Genomic DNA, 26,397 nt, shown 5'->3' with positions numbered 1-26,397 from the left:
ACTTTCCGGTAAAACATTGAAAAAACGAATACCAATGCAATCATATCTGAAAAAATTGTATCAAATAACGAATGAGTAAGCTGACGCCGATTGATGCTATGCAACGTCATGTCTCGATCTACAGAAATAACAAAATATCGAAAGCGGATTGTATAACATCGAGGGTTTCACAACTGATTTGATTCTCGTGTACACGCAAGTTGACTAGAAGTGATGCTGAAATCAAGCTGTCTCTTTCGATGATCCCAAGCATCTCTCGGTTTGTAGGAGTCATAGTTGTTGTTTTCCGCCATAAGAAAAGTCCTTGTAAGCCTTCGCGAACCAAAATAGAGCCCGCTAGCGTTGGGCGTTTACAATCTCCTATAGACTACTGCTTCCTCCATAGAATGTGAGACGTAGAGTAAAAGTATCTAGTCAGTAAAAGCCTTTTGGATAGTAACTGATCTCAGTTATCCTTGTTTGTGCGACGGTGAAACCTACTCGTCAAGTTTCCAAAACAGGAACCGTTTTCCCTTTTTTCACAGCAGCTATAACGACAGCCCTACCAAAGCCACCGTTTAATTCAAAATGGTTTATTTTTACTTAGAAGTGTTAAAAGTGTTTTCTCCTAGAAGTTTAACAAACTGGGATTCTGCTGAATTTGAAAGTGGGATTTTAAAAAATACAGAAACACTTAAGTACAGCTGTATTTTTCATCATCCTCATTTCCTTTATGCTTCTGAGCAACCTGTCAGACGTTCAAGGAAATAGGTGTTTTCTATTACATTATTTTTATTTTTATTTTTTTCCATTATATGACCTATTAATATCTAATAACGTCTCATTATTTTGTTATTTCAGTCATTCAGGGCCACGGAATCAATACCCCAGCTGTAACAAACGCTTTCAGTCAGTCTGTGGAACAGATGGGAAAATGTAGTCTAACGAATGCATGTTGGGTGTCAAGACAAAGGGTTTGTGCGGAAACGCAGCCATCTGTTACGAAGGTTCACGACGGGGAATGCAAAACTCCAGTCGAAGCTTGAAGACCACTGGACTTTTTTTTTCTGCCGTAAATGGCAACGTAAATGTTTTTATTTTTTGGCCTTCTAATTAAAGAAACGTAAATTTCAAAAACGGGTTGTTGTTATATCTCCAAGTAAGCTCAACGAAATTGGATGAAATGCAACCATACTGTACTCCACTTTGGCTTCAGGTAGCTCTAATTACGATGCACTGCGAAAAAGAAACATGACAGTAATAGATATTCGGAACCCGTTCCTTTGGCATTAAAAAAAAAGACACCAAAAGAAATGCTTTTAAACGAAGACAAGTGCTCTGGGGCTTGTAGTCTACTCGAAAGACGATTAAGTTTTTAATTTAATGCAATTCCGATATGCTTGTTACTATGCGAGGCAAACAGATGGCGGGTTAAATGTGAAGGAAAGCCGTGTTTCTGCTGTTCAAGACGTCATTTCGGATTCACTTTTGGAGCCACTCAACTATCGCAAGCTGCTTGCATACAACGCCTAAGGGCCTTTTGGCAAGTTGTTAAAAACTGTTCAGAAAAAAACGTTTGTTTTCATAAACCAGGAAGATTTAAGGCAATATGGGTATATCATTGGAAATTGTTTAATGATACCTGCACAAACACAGATGCAATGTCCACAACTAATCATCCTATGTGAAATTTGCTCGATTTTCTCGGAAAATCTTGGCGGAGAAATGGTGTCGTAAACAAAATAAACGGCCATGGTCTTAGTTTGAAACATGAGCAGCATGTTACTAACTTTTCGCAATGCGTAGCAAACGTTGATTCGTTTTGAAAGTTGCCATTCGTCTTCCACGCTAGACGCACGTGTGGTTTGTTTACCTTGGAAAATCTGCGGGCTTTTGAAGGTTAATCGATCATATCGCGTCTGGAAGGCGAAAATGTTCGTCCGACTTTTTTCATACTGCGCTGGACGCAGAAGATAACACGAAGCGATATACCTTCATTTCGTTTTGCACATGTAGTTATTGTTTTTCACTGTTATGCTATTGGCTTAGAGTTATAGCCTCGGGCTGAATTTGGTATGTGAAAGTTGAAATCTCGGAGTACGCATCGACCTCCAAAACTCAGGCTGGTCGCGAGGCAATATGTACTACTTAGTACATAATCGCGCCTACAGTTTTCTTTATGGGGAAAGTGTGTGTTGTCGCCCCTAGGGCTTTGATTTGGTTGCTTTAATGGTTAAACCGTTAAAGTTAAACCAGTTAAACAAAAATGCGTGTAGCGCATGTCTTAATTTTTTCGAAGCGAATAATATGAATTCGTTTTATATAAATTTATATTTACAATACTATGATAATGTATATAAATACTACAATGTAATAAATGCACATATATACAGTATATTACAATTATATATATATATTTATACATACATACAATTATAATATATATATTACTATTATATATATGTACAATAGTTATAGTAATTGAAATAAACGAATATAAGAGATACAAATTTTTAATTATTTGTCAGCAAAATTAATTACGATATTCGCTGATTTAATATATAAATAATATAAACATAATATAAATCGATAGCCCTTGGTAAGGGCTATCCATTTTTAGGTAATTATAATCAACATTTTCAAATAGAAAAATCTTAAAGGCAAAATGTGTTTTTGTTGTTTTTCCATCTAAGGTTGTAATGGACACAACTGATAAAAACAAAAAAATAGATATTACGCTTAAACTTTTTCCTTTTCTGAAAATTTAACATAAATTTCATAGAAATAGATAGCTGTTGAAAAGAGCTATCGATTGATGCAAAATTTGTCAATTTTGACTGTTTATTTTCCTCGTACATAATTATTCAAGGCTTTTATGATTTTAGAAAGGGGAGGGGGTGTGTGAAAAAGACGAAACTTTGCATTGGTCGTTTGATGCGTAATCTTCGTCAAAATATGAAATCATTATAATATTTTTGTTGCTGGTGATTCCAGGAAAAAGTTGTTACATAAACGATTGATTTTAAGATGCTACATTTAACCCCAAAAATTACGCTTGAAAAAGTGGTTTTTGACAAATCAGTATGGCGGCCATTTTCTTACCGCGCCAAGTTCAAATTGTAAGTAGGTGTAAAAAATTGTAATTATAAGTAAGTATTTAAATTTTGTTTGCAGCTAGGGAATCTTAATATCCGTCTTAGATAGAAAATCGCAGAAATTAACTAAGATAAGTTAAACAAATTTATTTCGACGGTTCTCATTTAATTTACAATTTTAAGGATCTTTTTTCCACATTCCGCGTGGAAAATTACGTTTTATCGAGCCTTCCGCGTGGAAAACTACGTTTTATCGCGCCCTCCGCGCGGAAAAATTACAAGCAGACAGCATACCAAAAAACAATTGAATAACGCCTTGCGCGTTTAGCCCATAAGAAAAAGTGCATCTGCAACTATGTACTATTTAGTACATATGTACTGAGACCATGTTGCCAAAACCAGTTTTCATTGTCATGCGATCCCAGGTTTAGGGAAAAACGAAGTTGGATCAGACAAAATGTTATTTGGGGATTCAATAGAGACGATGAAGATCCAACTGCAACCAACCGATGCCAAAGGGGTGTCTAGTTCGTCTCTACCCCCTGACCATTCTATTAAAAATATATGTTGTCATACTTGTGAATATATTTCGTACAGCATAATTCATAATTCTGTTCTTGTTCATCGGCGCACCACGTTTAAAAGTAGTCGCCAGGCTTTATGATTGAAAAATGCATTTTGTTTTGCACAATTTTACGTTGAAGGCTTTCCCTTTACACTAGTAGTAGTATATAATGTTGAGATCCACCCCTCGATGGCAGTGGACGTTACAACTGGTTCATGAACGAAAAGTTGGGTAATGGGATTAGCCTACCTCACATTGCTTCCCAGAATCGGTAATACTGAAAGAAGTAACAGAAACTGCAGTCATTGCCGGGTTATTACAATAATAAAACGCGGATTTTCTATTCTTGGATTTGTTGGAAACCTTCCCCTAGGGCGCTGGGCGTTTGTTATTGAACGAGCACGAACGCCATGACATCGTCATTTTGGGACGGCTATATATAAAGGTATCTATTGCCACATGGCCTTTTCACATTGTAAACTCCTGTCTTCCTTGCCACTCTTGATATTTCAACTTTAAAACTTGAAAATGCGTCAAGTCGTTTCACAGGTACGTACTCATTGTGCGCGAACTCTCAAGTACCAAAAACATCGCAAACGAATTTTTATTTCTAACTAAAATACACGCAATATTGTATTTCTGCTAATAGATAATTTTCAGCCCTGCTTCGGTCTTAATCGCCTTCATCGTTCTAACCAGCAATCAGCCTAGTGTTTTCGGAGGTACGATTTGTTCAGGAAAATAACCGATTCCATTAATAAAGCTGATAATGTTATAACTATGCAGCTTCGATTGATCAGCCAGACGTATGCATCTGCACGTTACAGTATGATCCAGTGTGCGGTACGGACGGGAATACTTACGGTAATGCGTGTGCCCTCCAGTGCCTAACAAAACAAAATACTGCCGTTGGCCTTGGCAAAGCTTATGACGGTGAATGCAAACAGGCGAAGGAAAGAGGAAGAAGAGAAGCTGCTGAATGCGGGTGTACATTTTTGCACGCCCCTGTTTGCGGCACGGACGGGAAAACCTACGACAATGAGAACTGCATGGAAGTTGAAATTACCAAATGCGGGACTGTTCTTGATTCAACGGTTAAGAAGGCCTATGATGGAGAATGCAAGCAAGTGAACAAACCGTCAGAAAAAATGTGTGCTTGTGCACAGTATTATGCCCCAGTTTGCGGTACTGATGGCAATACGTACTCTAACATAGATTGTTTCAAAAACGAAATCACTAAATGTGGAACGATCAAGTCGTCTGTAACTGTTGCTCGCAACGGTGCATGCTAATAAATGGGGACAACCAGCGGGCACCAGCTAACAAGTGATAAAATGTGACTCATATTTTAAAAGAGAATTGGCAAAATGGAATGTGAGAAAAATTTTCAAGTATATTTCCATAGTCTAAATAAAGGAATGTATCGACTCCCTATGTTTAATTTCTATTGCAAATCAAAATAAACTGCTACGAGTCAGTTTATATGGTTTAAAAAAAAATAATTTTGTTTTAAGAAAATGGAAATCTTGCTGCTACCCTGTTTATCTTTTCAGCTTCTTGGTACGGAGTTTGCGTGAAAATGGTTTACTATTACCTTGAAAAAAATTTCAGAAACATTTTCAATGCAGATGTCGAAAGAAGAATGGCTAGATAAATAAAAGTTTATGTGTTCCTGGCAGCCTCAAATTTTCTCTTGCAATGTATTTTTTAAGTTCACTAAATGAAAAAAACCTGTTACCTAAATGAGTTCCTAGAACGTAGAAAAATCATGGAATGACGCAATACAAGAATGAAACGTAGTAAGCAATTTCATGTTATGTTTTCTCCGTGACGCATTGAAGTAAATTAAAAGTGCCAGATGTGTGCAAATGCGTATCTACGTTGTTTTCACTGACGCAAGAAATTATTCGACCCGTTTACCAGACAACGTTATCGGAGACGAAAAGTACCCGATGAACACAGGTAAAGGAACAGAATGCGACTTGAGTTTTCATTTTCAAAACTTTTTTTTTTTACTATTTGATGAAAATAACGTCCGACACAAGTTTAAACGGTGTTTTAATAACAAGCACGCGTTGCAAAGACTCAGTACCCGCTCATAGTATTAAAGCAAGCATAAAATCTTGAGAACATAAAATTTGTAGTTGGTAGCTACAAGAACTTGAAAAATTACGAAAAATCTAATTGAAAACTTGTAGCAAATAAATTTTATTTTATATGCATGGCTGTAGCAAATTGTGTGGCATGCAACTGGGTGGCAAAACCTGGGGGTGGTAAAAACTAGGTGGCAGCAAGTACATTTTATTCCATTGTATGAGGAACTTACTTCCGCCTCGGTCTACGGACCAAAAAGGAGCACGGGCATGGCCTCGGGGGCAGTTCCCGAAGGCACTCAACCGTGAATACCTTAAGCTTATTCTAGTTTAAATATTGTCACGATTACGCAATCAGGGGCCGTTCACGTTGCTAAAGTTCCCGACGAGGATGCCAGTCAGTTCACTGGCTGATCACAATACGACAGCACAGCGCACTGACCTACCTCCACTGTCAGCGACTACTACACACTCAACTACGCTAATAGTGTCCGTCACCCCACCGCGTCAAAGAACACAAGCACACATGCCGAGGCATACTAGCATAAACCGGATAGGGCACAAATCAAACTCTTACACGTGCACACATACTAATACACAGCCAACTCGTAGCACAGAGCCAACTTCCACACACACGCACACGCTCCCAAACCAACCAAACTCTCACACAGGCAATAAACGTCTCTACTTACTTCGTACAAATCATGCTTACGATAAACAAACGTCTATCCCAACTACGTTTGGGATACGTACAATTTCTACGCGTGACAATATAGTAAAGTGCTAAAATTGTAGGATAGCCCATTGGCGAAGACATAGTTGCCGGTAGTTAGTTCGCTTTGCGCTCGCTGAACATAGGTTTCTGTTCCTTTTGAACAACACTCATGAAAAATTATGGGATTCGCGGGCTTATCTCGAAACACACCCTTATTTCAAGGTCAGTTTTCGACCCGAATCAACCCTTCTCTTGACGGAGCCCCATGGGTCAACCCGATTTAAACCGTCAGTGCCGATGGGCAACTTCAGGAATCGCCTTTTTTCACGAACCTTTTTTTTCATGCAAAAAGTTCGAAATTATTGTATATTCTTTAATGACCTTGTCATTAACCTTGATTTTTGTTATGATTTCAAAAACTCCGAATTTGCTTTAAATTATTTTATAATTTAACTACTAGAGCACATGTATTTGCTGATACAACAGTTTGATTTTCAAAATTATGTTGAGAGCAAGGTGATAGCGAACGTGTTTCTCAGTCTAAATGGCGGAGCAAAGAGGAGTTTTCACAAAGGTGAAGACGTTGTCTATTAATGGTGGATTTCCTGGCGACACGTACAATACCTTTCATCATCATCAGTCGATTGCTTTACTGATCCCAGGGACTTTACTAATGCACACCCACAGGCGTTCCGATGCCAACAATCCACCATGATGCTCCTGTTCAAAATAGCGAACTACTTTTAAACCATGAGGAACGTAGTCAGAATTGGGCAAATGAACTTCGAGAATTTTGGTCATCTCCAGGATCTCTGGTGTCAGCTTTTCTACTTCATAGTAAATTTTTATGACATCCTCTAATACTGCTGCTCTGTCAGATGGAATTGCATGTCGGTTAAGGATTAAGGCATTTGCAGCTTTCTGGACACCACTCAGTCTTTTATCGAGTTTTGTCTAAAAATAGAAAAAGAATGATTCGTTAAAAACTTTCTATACTACTAAAATTGAATTTTTTAAAAATATCGCAGTGGTAAAATTCACAAACGGAGGTGACTAACCTTAACGTCCCTTTCGGTACCAATTTGAGCGTCGACCTTCAATGACAAATCATTCCTTATAGTGTTCTCATGGCTGTAGCAAACTGTGTGGCATTCAATGCAAAGCAGCCACATATCGTGACTTTTATGGTCCTACTGAAAAAGGAATTGATAAACAGAAAAAAACATTTGATGTGAAATAATTCAATACCTTCAAGTGGTCGGGAAAATGTTTTCGATATTCATGAGGAGCGATGTTTTTCCTAAGAAACGACTCCGATTGACCACACACAACACACTTGTTAACTTTGTCCGTAAGATAATATCGATCCTATTCTGACGATGGTCGTCCAGACGGTTCAAAATTCAAACGGACTGTCATTGGTTTCTCGCTAACCACTTCACCTCGGACTTTTGCAACGTACCTACAAGCAGATGTATAATTATTGAAACATATTGTTTACATTTTTAATGGAATATGAATGTTTTCTTGTTACCACGTTGCTTTCTTGTATAGTCACAAGTGCAAAGCTGTTACCCGTCAGGGGCTTGTAAAATGCAATTATCGTAGAGCGCGGTCTTTCTAGCTGCATAGGCTCTGGAACTGTTTTAAATTCGTCATTTATCCTGTACTTTAAACCACTATTTAATTTAAAAAAAATAATACTTATTTGGCTTTGTTGCAGTAAATGTCTTCTCTTTGGAGTTATGTTTGGCAACGGTGTTGGTTCGCTAGCACCGTTGCTGCGTATATAAGCTCTACTGATGAATGTCGATCTAATTCTAATTGCAAGGGAAAATGAGAATGGCGGTAAAGGGTGGCGCAATTGTCACGACAGTTTAAATAACGAGGAAATTAGGTGCCCACATGAATTATAAACGGTGAATTAATACGGATATGACAACCAATCCCACTCTGATGGGTTTGTTGAACTTCACAAATATTTTTATTATATTTAAATAAATCACGCACATCAAAGTCACAAATCAAAGTAACCTGTTCGAGTTACGTGTTGGAAAGTTATGAAATATTATAGCATGTAAAATAAGTTGGGGCAGGATATACGCCTATGGTGGTTAACTATAGTTTACATTCCAGGCCATAGCTCTTGCAGTGCACTGATTGCATGAATCGAATAGCTAGCAATATCTCCGTGGTTGTACTTATACTTCTGCAGTTGTTTATTGAGGAATTAACAACCGTTCTCTTGATTTCCGCAAAGATTTTCATTTTGAAGAAGAACCGGAAATCAAAATGCCCAGTTTTAAGAAATGCAGTACTTTTATACAACGCATTGACACGTTTTAGTACCTTTGACTGAAACTGGGCTGTTGAAGTGTAAAAATGTTGACGGTGTGGTAGAATAGATTATCGCGAGGAACAGAAACATTTTATAAAGTGGTTAGTATGAAAAGTGAAAATGCAGAATATTTTGCACAACGCCCAAGCATATACTACTTGAACGAAAGCTGGCAGCCAAAACAACTAGGTCAACTCAATGCCCGACTGCATATTACGTACCATCCACATCACTATAAAAGCCCAGAAACGGAGAACAAAAAACCATCAGTTGTTTACCAAACTAACATAGTACAACATGAAGCTGGTAAGGCTTTTATTTTTAATTCTTCTTAAAGTGGAAAAACTTTGAACTTTAAGCTAACGACGAGATTCCCGACAGTTCTTTGTCGCCGCATTCTTAGCTGTTGCTGCCGCCGTACCATCCAGCTACAAGCCGGAATACAAAGCTCTCAGCTATCCTGCCCCAAGCTACCCTGCATCAAAGTACCCTTCACCAACCTACATTGAACCAGCCTACCCTGCACCAAGCTACAACAAGGAAAACAAATACATCGACATTACCATCACTAGCCAATCTGACGAGCGCAACCTCAATGTCAGCAGTCAATGGAGATAGGTGCATTACCTTATACTCACCAACATATGGTTTTAAAATATCCATATATTAAAAAAAATAAATTCTATTAACCCACAGCGATGCCCAGTCTGACTACACAACTCTTGTAGAGTCTCAGGTCCAGAAGAAGATGCAAGGAGTCACTTACGATTCTTACGGCAAAGAATTGTATGGTGAAATCCTAGGCAACACCAACAAGGGATTCTCTTACTGGGTTTCTCCTGAAGGCCAAGAAATCACTTTGACCTGGGCCGCTGATGAAGCCGGTTTCCAACCTGTAGTAAAGGAGTCTGCACTGCTCTAAGTTCTGGTTGAGACTAATTGTATTGTTGAAGCCCTTTACCGGTCAACTAGTCAGTGTCAGCTGACTATACAACATCTCCCTTTCTTTATTAACGAAACAAGGAACAAAACAAAACAATACAATCTGAGTCAATAGACATACAGTGAATGTTGACAATATTACTTGGTGGAGCGCTAGTCTGGGATAGAGATTAACTTGATTCTTGACCGTATTGAATTACTATTAGGGCTATTTGTTGATTCCATATCTAAGACCGGAACGGGTCACTCTCTCATCGCCCGAACACACCGAGCGAGATCTATTTGGGCGTTGTTGATTCTGGAATGAGACTCTTGCTTCCATGGAATTTGAACGTCTTGAGGACCCTCTAGTAGGGGAAGGGCTCTGGGCTGCTGGTTCAAACCCATGGAACTGTAACGAAGCGGAATACAATACTTTTAACATCTCTCGCTTTGCTTCAGTAGTACATGCAAGTCTGGACATGGAAATTGCAACACCATGTACGCAGTTCGGCTGACCTAAACGAACACCTGCAGCTGACTCACGCAGACGATACGTCACAACACCATGCCACGTCGAACGCGTCTTTCAATTGGCTGCCGCGTGAAGTGTACAAGCTCCGCCTAATCACGTCACTTTTGCAATATGCAAAGTTCCGTGGTCAACCCAGCTATTGATGAAGATCAGACTAGAACTTGCAGCCGATTCCAGTAGTCGCCTAGCGGCATTCCGCTCACTTTATTAGTTATATTGTGCCTTACTTGATGTTTCATTAGCTAAGTCAGTTTAGTTTAAACTCGTTCACACCTAGAATTATTCCTGACATTCGATTGACCAGTCTTGCCTGTTTGAACTATTTTTTGCGTATCGCTCGTGTGGAAGTTGAGTTGCCAAGCTCGCCTCGTGTCGTTTTCTTCTCGTTTTCCTATACGGGTGATCACGGTAAGACCCAATTACGATTGTCTCTTTCTTCCAATTGTTTCCCGAATGTTCCCTCTTCTTCCTTGTTCTCTTGTCCTTTTAATTCTTATGTCCTAGCTTGGAATAATACATGCATCATTGTGGGTAAAAACGCCTCTTGAGTTCAGTGTATTTTCTTATTGTCTTAATTCGTAAAGTCAGTCTTCTCTCACGGGAAGACGCTTCCCTGGAGTCCTCCGGGCTGTTCAGATTCTCAACCGCTTGGTGTTGGTCCAGATTGACATTGCGGTTTGTGAATGTTGTTGCATAGGGATCTACAACTGTTGAGTTCCAATCCCTCAGAAAGGGTGCCGATGCTCTGATCACTCTAGATGTGTTAACTGGACGAGGCCGTTGAGAATCTTCGGTTCCCACAGTTGTCGGTTTTTTAAACTGACTCAGGGCCGCTTTGCTTACATTTATCGCCTGCCTATTTCGCCTTAATAGACGGCCACAATTGGTGCTCACGATGTACGAGTTCGGTTGCGGGCACACTGACTTCACCACGCCCTCAACCCATTTTTTTTAGATCCGTACCCGAACGGGGATGCCTACCGTCAGAACGGGAAGGGCCTTTGTCTGCATTGACGAACTAAACGCTTGATTTGCTTGGCGGCGTTGGAGTAGGGCTTTCACGGCTTACTCATCAACTTCTTTGAACGTCAGAGCTCGTTTAGTGAACAACAACCCGCCATGAAGATTGCGCTTTTGGAGTAACACAGCTGGAGTTGGCAACCCGTTGCCCACTGGTGTGGACCGAAGGACTTGTAGTACATGGAGGAGGGTTTTGCCTTCGCCTTTTGATTTTATGAAGGATTCTTTGACAGTCTGCACTGTCCTTTCCGCTAATCCGTTTGATTTAGGATACTCAGGACTGGATGTTGTTAAACGGATGTCATGACGGCTGCAAAATCGCCGGAACTCCGACGAATCAAACTGTTTTCCATTGTCTGAGACAAGTTGTTCAGGAAAGCCAAAGTCAACGAAGATGCGGTTGAGTTCTTCCACCACCGATGCACTAGAAATTCCACGTAACTGAGCCGCGCACGGCCACTTGCTAGAATAATCTACCACTAGGAGATAACGAACTCCTGGTATTTCATAGAGGTCTGTTGCCACTTTATGAAAGGCGTAATCGGGAATTGCGACAGGGAAGCACGGCTGACTAGTGTAAAGCATCTTCCCGTGTGGGAAGATCGACTTTACGTATTTAAGACAATAAGGAAATACACCGAACTCAAGCGTTTTACCCACAATGATGTATGTATTATATCAGCTAAGACACAAGGGTTAAAAAGACAAAGAACAAAGAAGAAGAAGAAACATTCAAGAAACAAGTTAAAAGAAACAAATATAATTGGGTCTTACCGTGTTCACACGTATAGAGAACGAGAAGAAAAACGACACAAGGCGAACGTGATATGCAACTTCCACGAGAGCGATACACAAACAATTGTTCAAAATAAATGGAACTAGACAATCAAATCACCGCGAATAATTCTAAGTCTAAACAGTTTTACTGGACTGACTCGGCGAATAAAATGTTAAGTAAACGGCACAAATTCAAGCACAATAACATTAATAAAGTAAGGAAATGCTTTCAGGCAACTACTCGAATCGGCTGGAAGTTTTAGTCTGATCTTCCTCAGATGCTGGGTTAACCAAGAAACTTTGCATCTTGTAAAGTGGCGTGATTGGGAGGAGCTTGTAGGCTTCACGCGGTTAACCAATCAAAAGACGCGTTCAATATGGTGTGACATTGGTGACGTATCGTCTGCGTGAATCAGCTTGCAGGTGTTCATCTAGGTCAGCCGGGCTGCGTATGTTGTGGTGCAATTAATATGTTCACCCTTGATGATTAATAAAGATTGAAGAAGAAGTATATGTTGAAGATGTCTATTTGGCTTCGTTACACTAGAGTTCTGATGTCTATGTTCTTGACACATGCTACAGGCCTCGACCATGTTTGTTATTTGGTCAACGTAGTTTGTCCAATACACCGTTAGCTTCGCTCGTTCAATGCATTTGGATATTCCGAGGTGCCCCTTCATGTATCTGTCGTAAAACCTCTGGTTGGAGGGCCACTGAGACAACGATTTGTTCTCCTTTAAGGAGTAGACCTCCACACTCACTTAGATCACTGCGATGTAACCAGAATGGTTTAGCCGCGGGATGCCAATTCTTCTTGTGTTCTGGCCAACCTTTGCGAACTAAATCTGCTACCATATTTAGAGTTGGATCGGCTGCTGTTGCTGCTACAAACTTTTCCTGAGAAGTTGGTGTCACTGCTAAAGACAAGACTACCATGTTTACGCACTCGTCACTGCGTTGAGCGGGATCCTCCACATATTGTCGTGTCTCCGGTGCTCTGCTGAGAGCGTCTGCCACGTGTACATTTTTCCAGGTTTATACACTAATTCAAAATCATATATTTGCATTAAAAGTCTCATTCGCTGAATGCGAGGACTGCACGATGCAATTGGCTTGTGATGAATGCCGATTAACGGTTTGTGATCCGTTTCGACTGAAACTGTCTGACCGTAGACGTATTGGTGAAAATGTTGTAGTCCAAACTGCACAGCCAATAGCTCCTTCTCTATCTGGGCGTATCTCTGCTGAGTGTCAGTAAGAGTTCTGGATGCAAACTATCGGCTGGCTTATTTGCATAAGCACCGCACCAACACCTATTGGAGAGCCATCAACGGACAAAACCACCGGAAGAGATGAGTCGAACAAGCGTAGAACTGGAAATTTAGACAATGAACTTTTGATACTCTCGAACACTTTGTCAGTATTGGCATCCCACTGTCACTCCGTGTCCGCTTTGAGTAACACTCGTAGGGGAGACATTCTTTCAGAGAGTGTATCACAGAATTTGACCAAGTAATTGACCATCCCCAGAGATCGCTGAATATCTTGTTTATTTTCAGGCTGTTTGAAAGACGTTATAGCGGCCACTTTCTCAGGATCCGGTTTCAGGACTTTGTTGCCGATTATGTGACCAATGTAGTTGATTTCTGGTTGAATGAACTTATACTTATCCATATTTAGTTTCAAACTGACTTTCGCACAGCGTTCGAACAGTAACTCCAGTCGGGAATTATGTTCTTCGAGGGTTTCCCCCCACACAAAAAAATCATCAAAGTATATTTCCACACCCGGTAAGTCGCCAAATAATTCTGTCATCATTTGCTGATACGCTTCAGGGCTAGATGATAACCCAAATGGCAACCGTAAGAAACGATACCTTCGGAATGGAGTGGCCAAGGTGGTTAAAAATGTCGACTCCTCAGTTAACTGAACTTGAAGAAACCCGGATGTCGCGTCCAGTGTTGAAAAATAGCGGGCTTTTCCTATTCTTGAAAATATTTCCTGAGCCGACGGAACTTGGAAATGCTGACGTTTTATCGCTTTATTTAGGTCATATGGGTCAAGACATATTCTGATGTCCCCATTTGACTTCCTAGCGACCACCATTGGATTTACCCACTCCGTTGGTTCACTGACTTTTTGAATTAGCCTCAGGTTTTCCATTTCACTTAGTTTATTTAACACTGCACTTCTGATTTTGAATGGTATTCGTCGAGCCGGACGAACTACTGGGGCGACTCCTTGCTTGAGTTGAATGTGATGTTTGGTAGGTAGTTTGCCGATTCCTTTGAACACTGCTACGTACTAGTTGAGAAGAGTGTTAATTGAGACTTGCCTTGACTTTTCCGAACCGCTGTTCAGTGCCTGGGGAGTTTTCAATGAGTCAACTAATCTAACAACGTTCATTTGCTTGCATGACGGCAACCACAGCACTGGTATGTCCACCTCCTCAGCTATTACGCACAGCACTTTAAACTGGAGGCCTTTATACGTGACGTTTAGTCGCTGTTGTCCCACCACTCTCACCGGTTGACGATTGTATGCCGTCACTCGTGGGCCTGGCTGCAACACTTTGGTCTTTACAACAGAATCATACAGGTGTTTGGGCATCACATTGCATTGTGCCCCCGTGTCCACTTTGAACTTTACTGATACTCCATCTACATGTACATCTACAAACCATGAGTTTTCCATGTCTGTGGAAACAATTGATGATATAAGAAATTCTTCCGTTGTTACCTCCGTATCGGTTTGCAGAGACGAACAGTTTTTGTTAGCTTGGTTCTGCTGCTGTTGATTGTTATATTTTCCTTCTGTTCTATCAAGGCGTTTCGGCTGTCCCCGCTAAGTTTGGTGATGTGCTGACTGTTCCACACTTTTGCAAAATGGTTCTCCAAGCCACATTTGGCACACGTCTTTCCATACGCGGGGCACTTCCCCCTTGGGTGCTGATTTCCGCAGTATCGGCAAGGAAATCCGTTGGCACTTTCCTTGGCACTGTGTGTTTTCCTAGTACTCGAAAACCCTTTACTGGAATTCAATAAGTTCACATGCGCTTGTGCTTGACTGGCTTCTGTTCCCTGCTGCATTTGACAGACCAATTTTCTTGCTGACTCGCGTGCTCGGCAAATTTTTACAGTTTTTTTTAGATCGAGTGTTGATTGGCACAACAACTGCTCTCTTGTGTCGTTGTCAACGATGCTAAACACTATCTGGTCTCTCAATAATGAGTCTTGTTGCGTATCGTAGTTACACGATGCTATTAAACTTTTGAGGTCTACCAAAAATTTGTCGAACGGCTCGTCCACTGCTTATCTGTGAGACATAAACTTGAATCTCTCGAACGTTTCACTTTTCTGTGGCCGAAAATGATTCTCAAATTGAAGAAGTACCGGATTGATTTTCAGTTTGTCTCCTTGATCAGCAAAAACAAACGAGTCATACATTTTTGCCCCTTCAAGGCCCAGACACGTGATTAGCACGCTGACTTGAACATCTTCGTCCTCCTTGTTTTTCTTTGTTGCCTTTAAAAACCAATTCCACGAATCCCACTGTGAAGCTTGATCACTATCATCGAAGTTAAATGCTCCCGGAGGTCGAAGACCAAACTCTGCCATGATTGCACGGATATTTTCAGATTTACTTCTGACACCATGTAGTAAAGGAGTCTGCACTGCTCTAAGTTCTGGTTGAGACTAATTGTATTGTTCAAGCCCTCTACCGGACAACTAGTCAGTGTCAGCTGACTATACAACACGACCCAAAGGAGATCACTTGCCCGTCGCACTCGTCCACCAATACGAATTTCCAGTCGCCCCTGTACATATCCTTTTCAACGACAAAGGCTACAAAATCTACTAAATTAATGAAACCTAAGTTGATTGAATAATTTAAAGTCCTGCATCTATGCCTTACGCCTCTGTTGCTCTCGGTGTAAAAACGTGTAAAAATAAAATCGATACCATCTAGCAAACGTGTTTGTTTGAAATTTAATGTAGGCTAGTTCTTCATGAAATTGAGTTGTTGCGTTGATGTTGGGTGTTTGGCGTTGGTTTGTTGTGGGAGAGTATCGTGATGCGACTCAATGATGTGTAGGTGCAACGTGATGTGAAACCATCCAGCTGAAATGCTGGTACGATTCCCGTCGCCAGCCTTATTTTCTTCTTATGTCTATCAAAATCCAACAGAATTCAATGGAGCCAGCCATCTACACTTTTCACGATGTCCTGAGTGATGATGAAATCGAAACGATTAAAGAATCCGCCAAACCATTGGTAACTAGATTTCTTTACAAGAAGATGAGTGTGTGATTCGAAAAACATTGAATTGAATACAGTTGGCTCGATCGATGGTGCAAGGCAGAACTGGGGCCGGACATGAAGTTTCCAACGTCAGAACTTCAAAAACGGCCTGGCTTGCTGAAGGATTACATCCACTGTTAAACCGTTTAACTCGACGTATTTCGCTTATTACTGGCTTGAAAACGAATCCTATTCACGAAGAAGCTGAGCTACTTCAAGTTCGTTTTTTTAAACTTAATTTTTTTACTCAAATTGTTTCGTAATTATTGCTTTGGTGCCTAGGTTGCTAATTACGGGATCGGTGGTCATTACGCACCTCATCACGACTACATGATGAAAGGCAAAGCGGATTTCGAGGCAACTTTGAATTTTTTACTTGTTATTCTAACTAGTGATGCGCCAGTAGAATTTCCCTTCATCTAAATTGAGGGATCCGTGTTTTTCTTTGTTCCTAATAGTGGACGCGTTTTTCCAACGTATGTAGGCAACCAGAACAAGAGGCATTTTCAGTCAATGATCGCGTTTTCATTCCCATCGTTCCCAAATTTGTTGGCGGTCACCTTGAGACGATCTCTTTAATTGTGGCAGTGGTAACAGATTCCACGATGGCTTGGAAAATGTCTTTTTAGCGCAAACAAAGGGGATCTTTTTTATCGCGTTGGACACATTTACTTTAGCAAAAGTAAACGAGCCATTTTTTATTTAATCATTCGTTTACGCTTCACGATTTCTCACGATAAAGTCTTTTATTCTTTTAACGGAAGATTAAGTTTCAATGTCTAGACATTTGCAGAATTTGAAATGAATTCGCTGGCGCATCGCTAAATTTCGCACCTGTTCAACTTCTTTTCTCAAACTAAACCTTGCACTGTTGACATGACTGACATACTTTATGCGGTCCTAATGGTCCCATTCACAGGTGGGACAGATGCCACCTCAAGAACTTGCAATGGGCGACAGAATATCTACTTTCATGTTTTACGTAAGTCGAAAAAAATAAAAGACTTTAGATGTTTAAAAAAGGGGGTAGATCGACGTGTATAAAATTCGAATAGAAAAATAATAGTTTCTTCCCTGGCAACGGACAGTAGACACAAAGACCTTTTTCTCACGCTTTTAACACGCTTCCTCCGGAACATGTGAAAAACAATGGATTTTATTTTGGTTGAACTAACTTTTTTTTTTTTTTTCTGATTGAATGCCGTGCTTAGTTCTTTCGCAATTTCGTTTTTTGTTTTAGGCGAAAAAGAAATACATGCATCATCGAGAGCTTCCAGCTGGTGATCGGATAGCAACGTTTATGTTTTACATGAGTATCAGACGGTTGTTCTTCATCGACCACATTTCATGTGGCATGTTTCTCGCTGTTCATGTCGAACGTTCAGTTTAAGTCGGGAACTGTTACATCGGCATGTTGAAGCCATTTTCACGCACTCCCGCCTGGTTTCTTTTCGTATTTGTTTGGGTTTGGTTATGGTTCTGCCTTTGCTATTCTTATATTAAGGGCCTTTTTTTTCGCATAGATTTACGGGTTCGTTAAGAGATCCACCCCAATAACCAGTCAAGTTTTATGATGTTTATGGGAAGCTTTATTTTCATACTTCTGGTGAGCACCTGATGAAAACACCAGTACCTTAGGTATGTTCTTCTATTGTTCGTCAATTTATGGGAGTCTGCAATTAGCTGTACTAGACACAATTTCAGTCACGCTGCAATATTTTAGCCGCAAGGCTCTGCTTTTTCCGATGATATTTCCAATTTTCTTGTACCGTTTTTGCGGCTGGCTATTCGGGATAGGTAATTACACGGATGGATGGGTAGAAACATTTGGCAGGAACACAAAACGCATCATTTTATATCGAAGTGATCACCATTGTCATTCGATTACAGCTTAACGACGTGGAACGCGGTGGGTCAACGGCTTTCCCGCGGGCTGGCGTCGCGGTTAAACCTGTCCGAGGCGGGGCGGCTTTTTGGTTCAATTTGAAACGCAGTGGAAAACCTGATCCTTTAACTCTTCACGGAGCCTGTCCCGTCTTATTGGGTCACAAATGGGGTGAGTCACGTCACTCATTTCGTTTTCAAAGATTTCTAGATTTATTGAAATGATTCCGTTACACAGTTAGCAACAAATGGATTCGAGAAACTGCCCAAACTTTCAACAGACGCTGCACGCTGGATGCCAACGAATAAAGAAAGAGGTCATTGCGACAAAAAATATTTTTCGGGGAGAATAAATTAAAACCGACTATATTATTGGTACGTATATGTAAGGTTATGAATTTGTGGCATATGGATATTGTTTTGACATTAGTTTTTATTGCTTCAAGGTTGTCACACGTAATAGTATATTATTTTTTGAAATCTGGTTTTTGTTTTAAGTTGGCCTAGTCAAGAATTTACTAAATCTTCTTTATGCATTCAAAAGTGAAATCCTTTTATTGGCAAGAAAACGATTCACAGTTGAATATGCCTGTGTGATGAATGTATTTGAATTGTGATTGTCTTATTGTAATAAGACAACAAAAAGAAACCCGCATCATATAGTAGCAGAAGTTGTTATATTTTTCACTTTATAACAGTAGAACCTCTAACCCATTTGCTTCATCAAATCTGATGTTACTAGCCTATGTTCTTAAATGAATATAGACATTCACTCATTTGGTGTTTAAGAAAGAAAAGATACATGCCATTTTTCATAAAAGATAAATACAGCCACGATTGCGTACAGAATTAATGCTCTTTCAACAATGCTCCTGAGAACCGAGTGTGAAGATTACCTGAATCGTGAAGGATTCCGTAAAGAAGCTTCAACTTGACTTGGTCACCAGCGTTGAGTTCTAGAATTGTACTGTAGGAGAGTGTTCCCATTTTGGTTCCTTTTCCAGCTTCTGTTCTCCCCATGAACTGCCCGTTCAAATAGAAACCGATGTGAGCTGCGCCGCTTTGGCCCCTTAGTTCACCATCGGATGGTTTGTGTTTCATCCCGTTGAAATGGAAGGTGTAAATGCCGGCTCGGGGGGCCGTGAAAACGCCTGTTCCAATATTCATTGCATTGCCGATGTTAAGACGAGCGTACTGGAAGGAAATGACCGCGTTTTGGCTTCTAAAGGACGAACTTCTGTAAACGCTGAAGTAGACGCCAGGTTTCTTTATCTCGAGAGATGTGAGTCGTTTTTCGTTAGTAGTGAGTCGTTTTTCGTTAGTAGTGATTCCTTGAAATCAAGAATTTAAGCGTTAAATACAATTTTCTAATGCATATCCATCTCTAAACTATTTATGTAGGGATATGGCCACTTTTGGCCGGCCGGGTTGGAAATCGTAAAACGATCCACTGAGCGGCAACATGTACCGCCTTAATAGTTTAGTGCACAAATCAAATTTTAAAGGAAATTATACTTACTTGAAGCTACAGCGTCCTGGGAAGTTCTCAAACCTGAAAACGTATTAAAACATTGGAAATGAGATAATGGTAAAGAGCAATAGTACGCGGCAATATTCGTTGGACAATACAAAACAAGTTAAAATTAACTCAGCCTATAAAATTAAGAAAAAATACTTACTCGTTGAAGCAAAGTCAAGAGAGATTTTCAAGTACAATTCAATTTAATCTAATTAAGTACAAATTTATGACTAGGTAGGGCCAAACCCATCGAAATCTAGGCAAGGCCAGCGCTATTACCGTCTATTTGTTTCTGGAGCTGAAAAATAATGGTGTTAGATTGAACATCATTGTACTCGGAAAAATCGATTCTTATGGACAAAAGGATATGTGCACCTTTGGTCAGGTTGGCAATAGTAAAACGATCCACTTAGCGGCAACATGCACCGCCTTAATAGTTTAGTGCACAAATCAAATTTGAAAAGCAATTGTACTTACTTGAAGCTAAAAAGTTCTCAAACCTGAAAACGCATTAAAGCATTGTAAGTGAAATGAAGAGCGGCAACATTCATTGCAATAAAAAAAATACTTACTCGTTGAAGTAATGTTAAGAGAGCTTTTCAAATCTACAAAATTCAAAAGTACAATTCAATTTGATTTAATTGAGTACAAGCTTAGGACCCATCGAAATATAGGCATGGCAAAGGCTATTACCATCAATTTGTTTCTGGAGCTGGAAAATAATGCTGTTAGATTGAACATCATTGTACTCGGAAAAATCGATTCTTATGGACAAAAGGATATGTGCACCTTTGGTCAGGTTGGCAATAGTAAAACGATCCACTTAGCGGCAACATGCACCGCCTTAATAGTTTAGTGCACAAATCAAATTTGAAAAGCAATTGTACTTACTTGAAGCTAAAGCGTTCTGGGAAGTTCTCAAACCTGAAAACGCATTAAAGCATTGTAAGTGAAATAAAGGTGAAGAGCGGCAACATTCATTAGACGATGTAAAAAAATTCAGTCGAAATTAACTTAGCCTATGCAATAAAAAAAATACTTACTCGTTGAAGTAATGTTAAGAGAGCTTTTCAAATCTACAAAATTCAAAAGTACAATTCAATTTGATTTAATTGAGTACAAGCTTAGGACCCATCGAAATATAGGCATGGCAAAGGCTATTACCATCAATTTGTTTCTGGAGCTGGAAAATAATGCTGTTAGTTTGAACATCACTGTATTCGGCAAAATTGATTCCGATGGACAAAACAGCCATCGAGTAACTAACGCGAACACTTCGCTCTTGATAGTTCCGCGAGTCTCGTAAATCATTCAGGTTCACTCGGCTCAAATCCATTTGTTTTGGCTTGAACTGTTCACCTTCCCATTGCACAGAGTCCTTGGTTTCTTCGTAGAATTTATCCATGGCTTCGCTTTTGCTTAAACCACTCTTACTCAAGTCTGCCCTTGCAGATCCGGCCACCTGAACTAGTGATAGGTTTACTTCTGCTGAAAGATTAAACCTGTTTGAATCGTTGAACTCCTCTCTTAGGCGACGTTGAGTTTCCTTGTCCAGTTTGCTATACATATTGTTCCATGTTTTGGTTGCTTTGTCAGGCCTGTAGTTGTTTTCGTTCCAGAATACCGACTCCCACATTTCGTCTCCCTGATCTTCGATCGTTGTTCGGGCGCTGATGAGCATATTTTTCAACACGTTATAGATCTGCGTTTCGGATGTGGATGTGATGACCTCGGTATCGTCGAAAGAATCGACAATGACGTTGGTAACCGATTCGGTCAACAATCGCTTCTCGTCCTGTGCTGTTAGTAGAACATCGGCCTCGTCTCGATATCGTTGATTAAGTGTGCTCATCAACTCACCAGACAAGATGCTTTCCACGCGGATGACAGTCTCGCGCCTCTGCGTCGTCTGTGAATCCAAACTAAAAAGCAATTTGAAGTGGGAGAACTGATAGGGATTTACGCGCATGTTGTTCGCGAGTTCTTCACATTTGATCACTTCGTTGCAAGTCAGTTTAAACGCGACCGACTGGTGGAATTGATAGGGAATCCATTCGTTCGACGGCCAGTAATCTTTTGAGGGAGACATTGTGACGAGGATCACCTTGTTGAATGGGATCACCTCCACCTGCTCCTGTGAAACCGTTCTTTTTAACAGTTTGGCGGTGTAAGTTGTAATTTTCTTCTCGATTTCGTCATGCCAGAGCTGTACGCTGAATCGCAATTCAGGCACTCTTGTAACGTTGTTGAACAAACTGAAGGCGTTGATATGGTCCATTAGAGCCATCGGTGCATAGTAGTATCGTTTGCGTGACTCGGAACTGCTGGCAAGTAGATTGGCCGAGTGTTCGTAGATGTTAATTCTGAACGTACCGTACGGCATTGATCCTACAGCAAGTGGCGATATTTGAAGCTTTGTCCAAGAGGATCCTGCTTCTTGTGCGACACCGGATGATTGTGAAGAACCTTCGCTCAATGCGCTACTGAAGGCGGCCGCACTTTTACCAATGCTACTGTCTTCGGCCGTGGGATTACTCGCAGCTGCTCGCACTAATGAGAAATTGGTAGTCGATACGCCATCAGTGTTTTTGATTGGAGCCGCCGTGGCCAAGTTGATGCTTGAAACCCATGCGAGAGCTAGGAGTGCAACAGCTAACTGAATACTTTTTTTACTTGTAACTTCCATCTTCATCATGAATATGATTGGTCAATCGCCTTAACAAGGAAAAGAGAAAATGTAATTCAGATGAATCTATAAAGTGTAAATATAATATGAGTATAAAAGATATTTCAATACTTTTTGTTAGCCAATTTCTTCCTGGGACCTCTTCCGCGTTAGCAGACCTCCATGCAAGCACTTGCTTATATACGGAATATTTATACCGAATGCGCGAAGCTGACGCCGTCGGCACTACTCAGTTAATATACGGATTAAAATAATGAATAATACGCAGGTATTAAAAACAATTAAACAATAAATCAAATTGGTCTCGCATGAATGTGCCATGACCGTGGGATGGCAGAACTTTTACTGACCTACCGGCTTGCTTTCATATTCTGCCAATGCAAAGCAATATTATATTAATTTTCGCCTTCTTATCTTATCTAAATAGAACTTTAGTGCTAGTTTACTTGTTTGTTCTTAGAGTTGATATACGATGTACAGTATATAAGGATAATTCTGTCATAATTTTATTATATCTCAAGACAGCAAAACATTTTCGAAATTCACCGTGTTGAGCTGCCACTAGCATGAACTTACGATGAACTTCGTTTCTCGGTGCTAATACCTCTGTCGCTACGTGGTATGTACTTTGGTATGCAATCTTTTTTTTTTTGCTCTTTTTCAAGTTCTTGAGATTGCATTGATTCATAAGGCAATCCTACTTGGGCAATATAAGACAATCTTATTCGTAAGACCCCGCTTTCCATATGCAGTTTGCAGTTTTTCTCAATCGTTTGAATAGACCGACATATAATTGTTTTATTGCCTGTTTCAATTCGGAAAAGGTCACCGCTGTCCACTAATTGTAATTACAGGTAGTAATTCAAACAATTTGATTTCACGTTATATATACAGTATAAACGTGAATACATTGTATATTTTTTTTTTAGAACCTGGTTTTTGTTTCAAGTCGACCTGGTCAAGAATTTTTAAAATTTTATTTATGTAGTTAAAAATGACATCCTTTTATTGGCAACAAAACTATTCACCATTGAGTATTCCTGCATACCAAATGTATTCGAATTGTGATTGCCTTATTGTAATAACAAAAACAGAAATCCGCATGAATATAGTAGCAGAAATTGCTATATTTTTCACTTTATAGCAGTAGAACTATACTAACCCATTTGCTTCATCAAATCTGATGTTAGCACCCTACGTTCCTAAATGAATATAGACCTTCACCCATTTTGTATTTAACAAATAAAAGATACATGTCATTTTTTTTTATAGAAGATGAATACAGTCACGATTGCGTATCGAATTAATTCCCTGTCAACAATGCTCCTGAGAACCGGGTGTACATTCCTGAATCGTGAAGGATTCCGTAGAGAAGTATCAGCTTGACTTGATCACCAGCTTTGAGTTCTAGAATTGTACTGTAGTCGAGTGTTCCCGTTTCGGTTGCCAATCCACCGTCTGCTCTCCCTATCTGCTGCTCGTTCAAATAGAAACCAATGTAAACTGCGCCGTTTTGGCCAGTTAGTACACCGTCGGATGGTTTGTATTTGAACCCGTTGAAATGGAAGGCGTAAATGCCGGCTTCAGGGGCCGTGAAAATTCCTGTTCTAGTATTCATTCCATTGCCAATGTTAAGACGAGCGCCATGGAAAGGAATGACCCCGTTTTGAATGCTAAAGGACGTATTTCTGTAGACGCTGAAGTAGACGGCAGGTTTCTTCGTCTCGAGAAAAGTGAGTCGGTTTTCGTTGGTAGCCATTCCTTGAATTCAAGGATTTAAATACAATTTTATAATGCATATCCATCTCTAAACTATTTATGTAAGGACATGTAGACTTTTGGCCAGATTGGCAATAGTAAAGCGATCCACTAAGCGGCAACATGTACCGCCTTAGTTTAGTACACAAATCGTATTTTTGCAAGAAATTATACTTACTTGAACGAATTGAAACATTTTGAATGAGATAAAGGTAAAGTGTAAAAGTAAGTGGCAACAATCGTAGACAATGTAAAACAACCCAGTTGAAATTAACTGTAGCCTATACAATTAAAAAAAAATACTTACTCGTTGAAGTAGCGTTCTGAGAGGATTTCAAATCTACAAAGTTCAAAAGTACATTTAAATTTGATCTAATTAAGTACAAGCTTAGGACTAGGTAGGGCCAAATCCATCAAAATATAGGCATGGCAAACGCAATTACCGTCAACTTGTTTCTGGAGCTGGAAAATAATGTTCTTGGATTGAAGGTCACTGTACTCGGCAAAATTGATTCCGATGGACAAAACGGCCATCGAGTAACTAACGCGAACACTTCGGTCGTGATAGTTCTGCGAGTCTCGAAAAGCATTCAGGTTCACTCGGCTCAAATCCATTTGTTTCGGCTTGAACTGTTCACCTTCCCATTGCACAGAGTTCTTGGTTTCTTGGTAGAATTTATCTATGGCTTCGCTTTCGGTTAAACCACTCGAACTCCAGGATGCGCTTACAGATGTGGCCACCTTAACTATTCGTCGGCGTACGTCTATTGAAAGACTGTAACTGTTTGAATCGCTGAACTCCTCTCTTAGGAGACGTTGCGTTTCCGTGTCCAGTTTGTCGTATATCTCGTTCCATGTTTTGGTTGCTTTGTCAGGCCTGTAGTTGTCCTCGTTCCAGAATACTGACTCCCACATTTCGTCTCCCTGATCTTTGATCGTTGTTCGTGCGCTGATGAGCATGTCTTTCAACATGCTATAGATCTGCGTTTCGGACGTGGACGTGATGACCTCGGAATCGTCGAAAGAATCGACAATGACGTTGGTGGCCGATTCGGTCAACAATCGCTTCTCGTCCTGAGCTGTTAAAAGAGCGTCGGGCTTGCCTGGGTATCGTTGATGTAGTGTGCTCATCATTTCGCCAGACAAAATGCTTTCCACGCGGATGACAGTCTCGCGCCTCTGCGTCGTCTGCGAGTCCAAACTAAAAAGCAATTTGAAGTGAGAGAACTGATAGGGATTTACGCGCATATTGATCGCGAGTTGGTGACATTTGATCATTTCGTTGCAGGTTAGTTGGAACTCGATCGACTGGTGGAATTGATACGGAATCCAGTCGTTCGACGGCCAGTAAGCTTTTGACGGAGACGTTGTGACGAGGATCACCTTGTTGAATGGGATCACCTCGACCTGCTCCTGTAAAATCGTTCTTTGCAACAGTTTGGTGGTGTAAGTTGTAATTTTCTTCTCGATTTCGTCTTGCCAGAGCTGTACGCGGAATCGCAATTCAGGCACTCCAGTAACGTTGTTAAACCAACTGAAGACGCTGATGTGGTCCAAGAGAGCAATCGGTGCGTAGTAGTATCGTTTGCGTGACTCGGGAGTGCTGGCCAGTAGATTGGCCGAGTGCTCGTAAATGTTAATTCTGAACGCACCGTACGGCATTGATCCTAGAGCAAGTGGCGATATTTGAAGCTTTGTCCAGGAGGCTCCTGCTTCTTGTGCGACGCTCGAAGAGCCTTCGCTCAATGCGCTACTGAAGGCGGCCGCACTTCTACCAAACCTGCTGTCTTCGACCGTAGAATCACTCGCAGCTGCTCGCGTTAAGGACGAATTGCTAGTCGATACGCCATCAGTGTTTTCAGCTGTAGCCGCCGTGGCCAAGTTGATGCTTGAAATCCATGCGAGAACTAAAAGTGCAACAGTTAACTGAGTACTCTTTTTACTTGGTACTTCCATCTTCAGCACGAATATGGTTGGTCAATCGCCTTAACAAGGAAAAGAGAAACATAAGGCTATGTAATTCAGATGAATCTATACAGTGTAAAGATAATATGAGTATTAAAAATATTTCAATACTTTTTGTTAGCAAATTTCTTCCTAGGGCCTTGCTTACTGTAGTGGTTCTCTGCCGTGCGAACAGACCTTCATGCAAGAACTTGTTTATATACAGAGTATTTATACCGAATGCACCAAGCCCAGCACGTCGTTGGC

At 40.4% G+C, this 26,397-nt stretch overlaps 7 protein-coding genes and 2 long non-coding RNA genes across 9 annotated transcripts; 3 read left to right on the top strand and 6 right to left on the bottom strand.

Annotated features, from left to right (window-relative positions):
• Nucleotides 1-1,296: 1,296 nt before the first annotated feature.
• On the bottom strand, nt 1,297-1,874 carry LOC130692745 (uncharacterized). The gene is made up of 2 exons (XR_009001530.1): nt 1,622-1,874; nt 1,297-1,537 (listed from the first exon to the last, which is right to left on the bottom strand). It is a non-coding gene; the product is annotated as an uncharacterized LOC130692745 (long non-coding RNA).
• A 2,230-nt stretch (nt 1,875-4,104) lies between these two features.
• LOC130692749 (serine protease inhibitor dipetalogastin-like) lies at nt 4,105-5,438 on the top strand. Its single transcript, XM_057515831.2, has 3 exons — nt 4,105-4,188; nt 4,289-4,361; nt 4,426-5,438. Exons 1-3 carry the CDS (start codon nt 4,168-4,170, stop codon nt 4,929-4,931), a joined length of 600 nt encoding a protein of 199 aa, XP_057371814.1. The 5' UTR covers nt 4,105-4,167; the 3' UTR covers nt 4,932-5,438.
• A 1,696-nt stretch (nt 5,439-7,134) lies between these two features.
• LOC130692751 (uncharacterized) lies at nt 7,135-7,998 on the bottom strand. The gene is made up of 4 exons (XR_009001531.1): nt 7,982-7,998; nt 7,696-7,909; nt 7,506-7,637; nt 7,135-7,401 (listed from the first exon to the last, which is right to left on the bottom strand). It is a non-coding gene; the product is annotated as an uncharacterized LOC130692751 (long non-coding RNA).
• Nucleotides 7,999-11,306: 3,308 nt separating this feature from the next.
• On the bottom strand, nt 11,307-12,974 carry LOC130692721 (uncharacterized protein K02A2.6-like). The gene is made up of 2 exons (XM_057515806.1): nt 12,735-12,974; nt 11,307-11,867 (listed from the first exon to the last, which is right to left on the bottom strand). The coding sequence occupies exons 1-2, from the start codon at nt 12,972-12,974 to the stop codon at nt 11,307-11,309; spliced, it is 801 nt and encodes a 266-aa protein (XP_057371789.1).
• Nucleotides 12,975-16,162: 3,188 nt separating this feature from the next.
• Nucleotides 16,163-16,762, top strand: LOC130692752 (prolyl 4-hydroxylase subunit alpha-2-like). The gene is made up of 3 exons (XM_059495159.1): nt 16,163-16,312; nt 16,375-16,557; nt 16,622-16,762. The coding sequence occupies exons 1-3, from the start codon at nt 16,205-16,207 to the stop codon at nt 16,760-16,762; spliced, it is 432 nt and encodes a 143-aa protein (XP_059351142.1). The 5' UTR covers nt 16,163-16,204.
• A 438-nt stretch (nt 16,763-17,200) lies between these two features.
• On the top strand, nt 17,201-19,014 carry LOC130692750 (prolyl 4-hydroxylase subunit alpha-1-like). The gene is made up of 3 exons (XM_057515832.2): nt 17,201-17,321; nt 18,230-18,395; nt 18,462-19,014. The coding sequence occupies exons 1-3, from the start codon at nt 17,268-17,270 to the stop codon at nt 18,530-18,532; spliced, it is 291 nt and encodes a 96-aa protein (XP_057371815.1). The 5' UTR covers nt 17,201-17,267; the 3' UTR covers nt 18,533-19,014.
• Nucleotides 19,015-19,072: 58 nt separating this feature from the next.
• LOC132087951 (uncharacterized) lies at nt 19,073-19,390 on the bottom strand. Its single transcript, XM_059495158.1, has one exon. It carries the CDS (start codon nt 19,388-19,390, stop codon nt 19,073-19,075), a length of 318 nt encoding a protein of 105 aa, XP_059351141.1.
• Nucleotides 19,391-20,225: 835 nt separating this feature from the next.
• Nucleotides 20,226-22,434, bottom strand: LOC130692747 (uncharacterized). Its single transcript, XM_059495157.1, has 6 exons — nt 20,907-22,434; nt 20,786-20,818; nt 20,634-20,666; nt 20,436-20,564; nt 20,315-20,347; nt 20,226-20,242 (listed from the first exon to the last, which is right to left on the bottom strand). Exons 1-6 carry the CDS (start codon nt 22,432-22,434, stop codon nt 20,226-20,228), a joined length of 1,773 nt encoding a protein of 590 aa, XP_059351140.1.
• Nucleotides 22,435-23,731: 1,297 nt separating this feature from the next.
• On the bottom strand, nt 23,732-26,164 carry LOC130692722 (uncharacterized). Its single transcript, XM_057515807.2, has 3 exons — nt 24,630-26,164; nt 24,494-24,526; nt 23,732-24,189 (listed from the first exon to the last, which is right to left on the bottom strand). Exons 1-3 carry the CDS (start codon nt 26,140-26,142, stop codon nt 23,732-23,734), a joined length of 2,004 nt encoding a protein of 667 aa, XP_057371790.1. The 5' UTR covers nt 26,143-26,164.
• Between the last annotated feature and the right edge of the window lie 233 nt (nt 26,165-26,397).

This window comes from Daphnia carinata, chromosome 4 (assembly GCF_022539665.2).
Source record: "Daphnia carinata strain CSIRO-1 chromosome 4, CSIRO_AGI_Dcar_HiC_V3, whole genome shotgun sequence".
Classification (NCBI taxonomy): Eukaryota; Metazoa; Arthropoda; class Branchiopoda; order Diplostraca; family Daphniidae; genus Daphnia; species Daphnia carinata.
The sequence above is the reverse complement of the archived record's forward strand: the minus strand, read 5'-3'. Positions and strand labels throughout refer to the sequence as shown.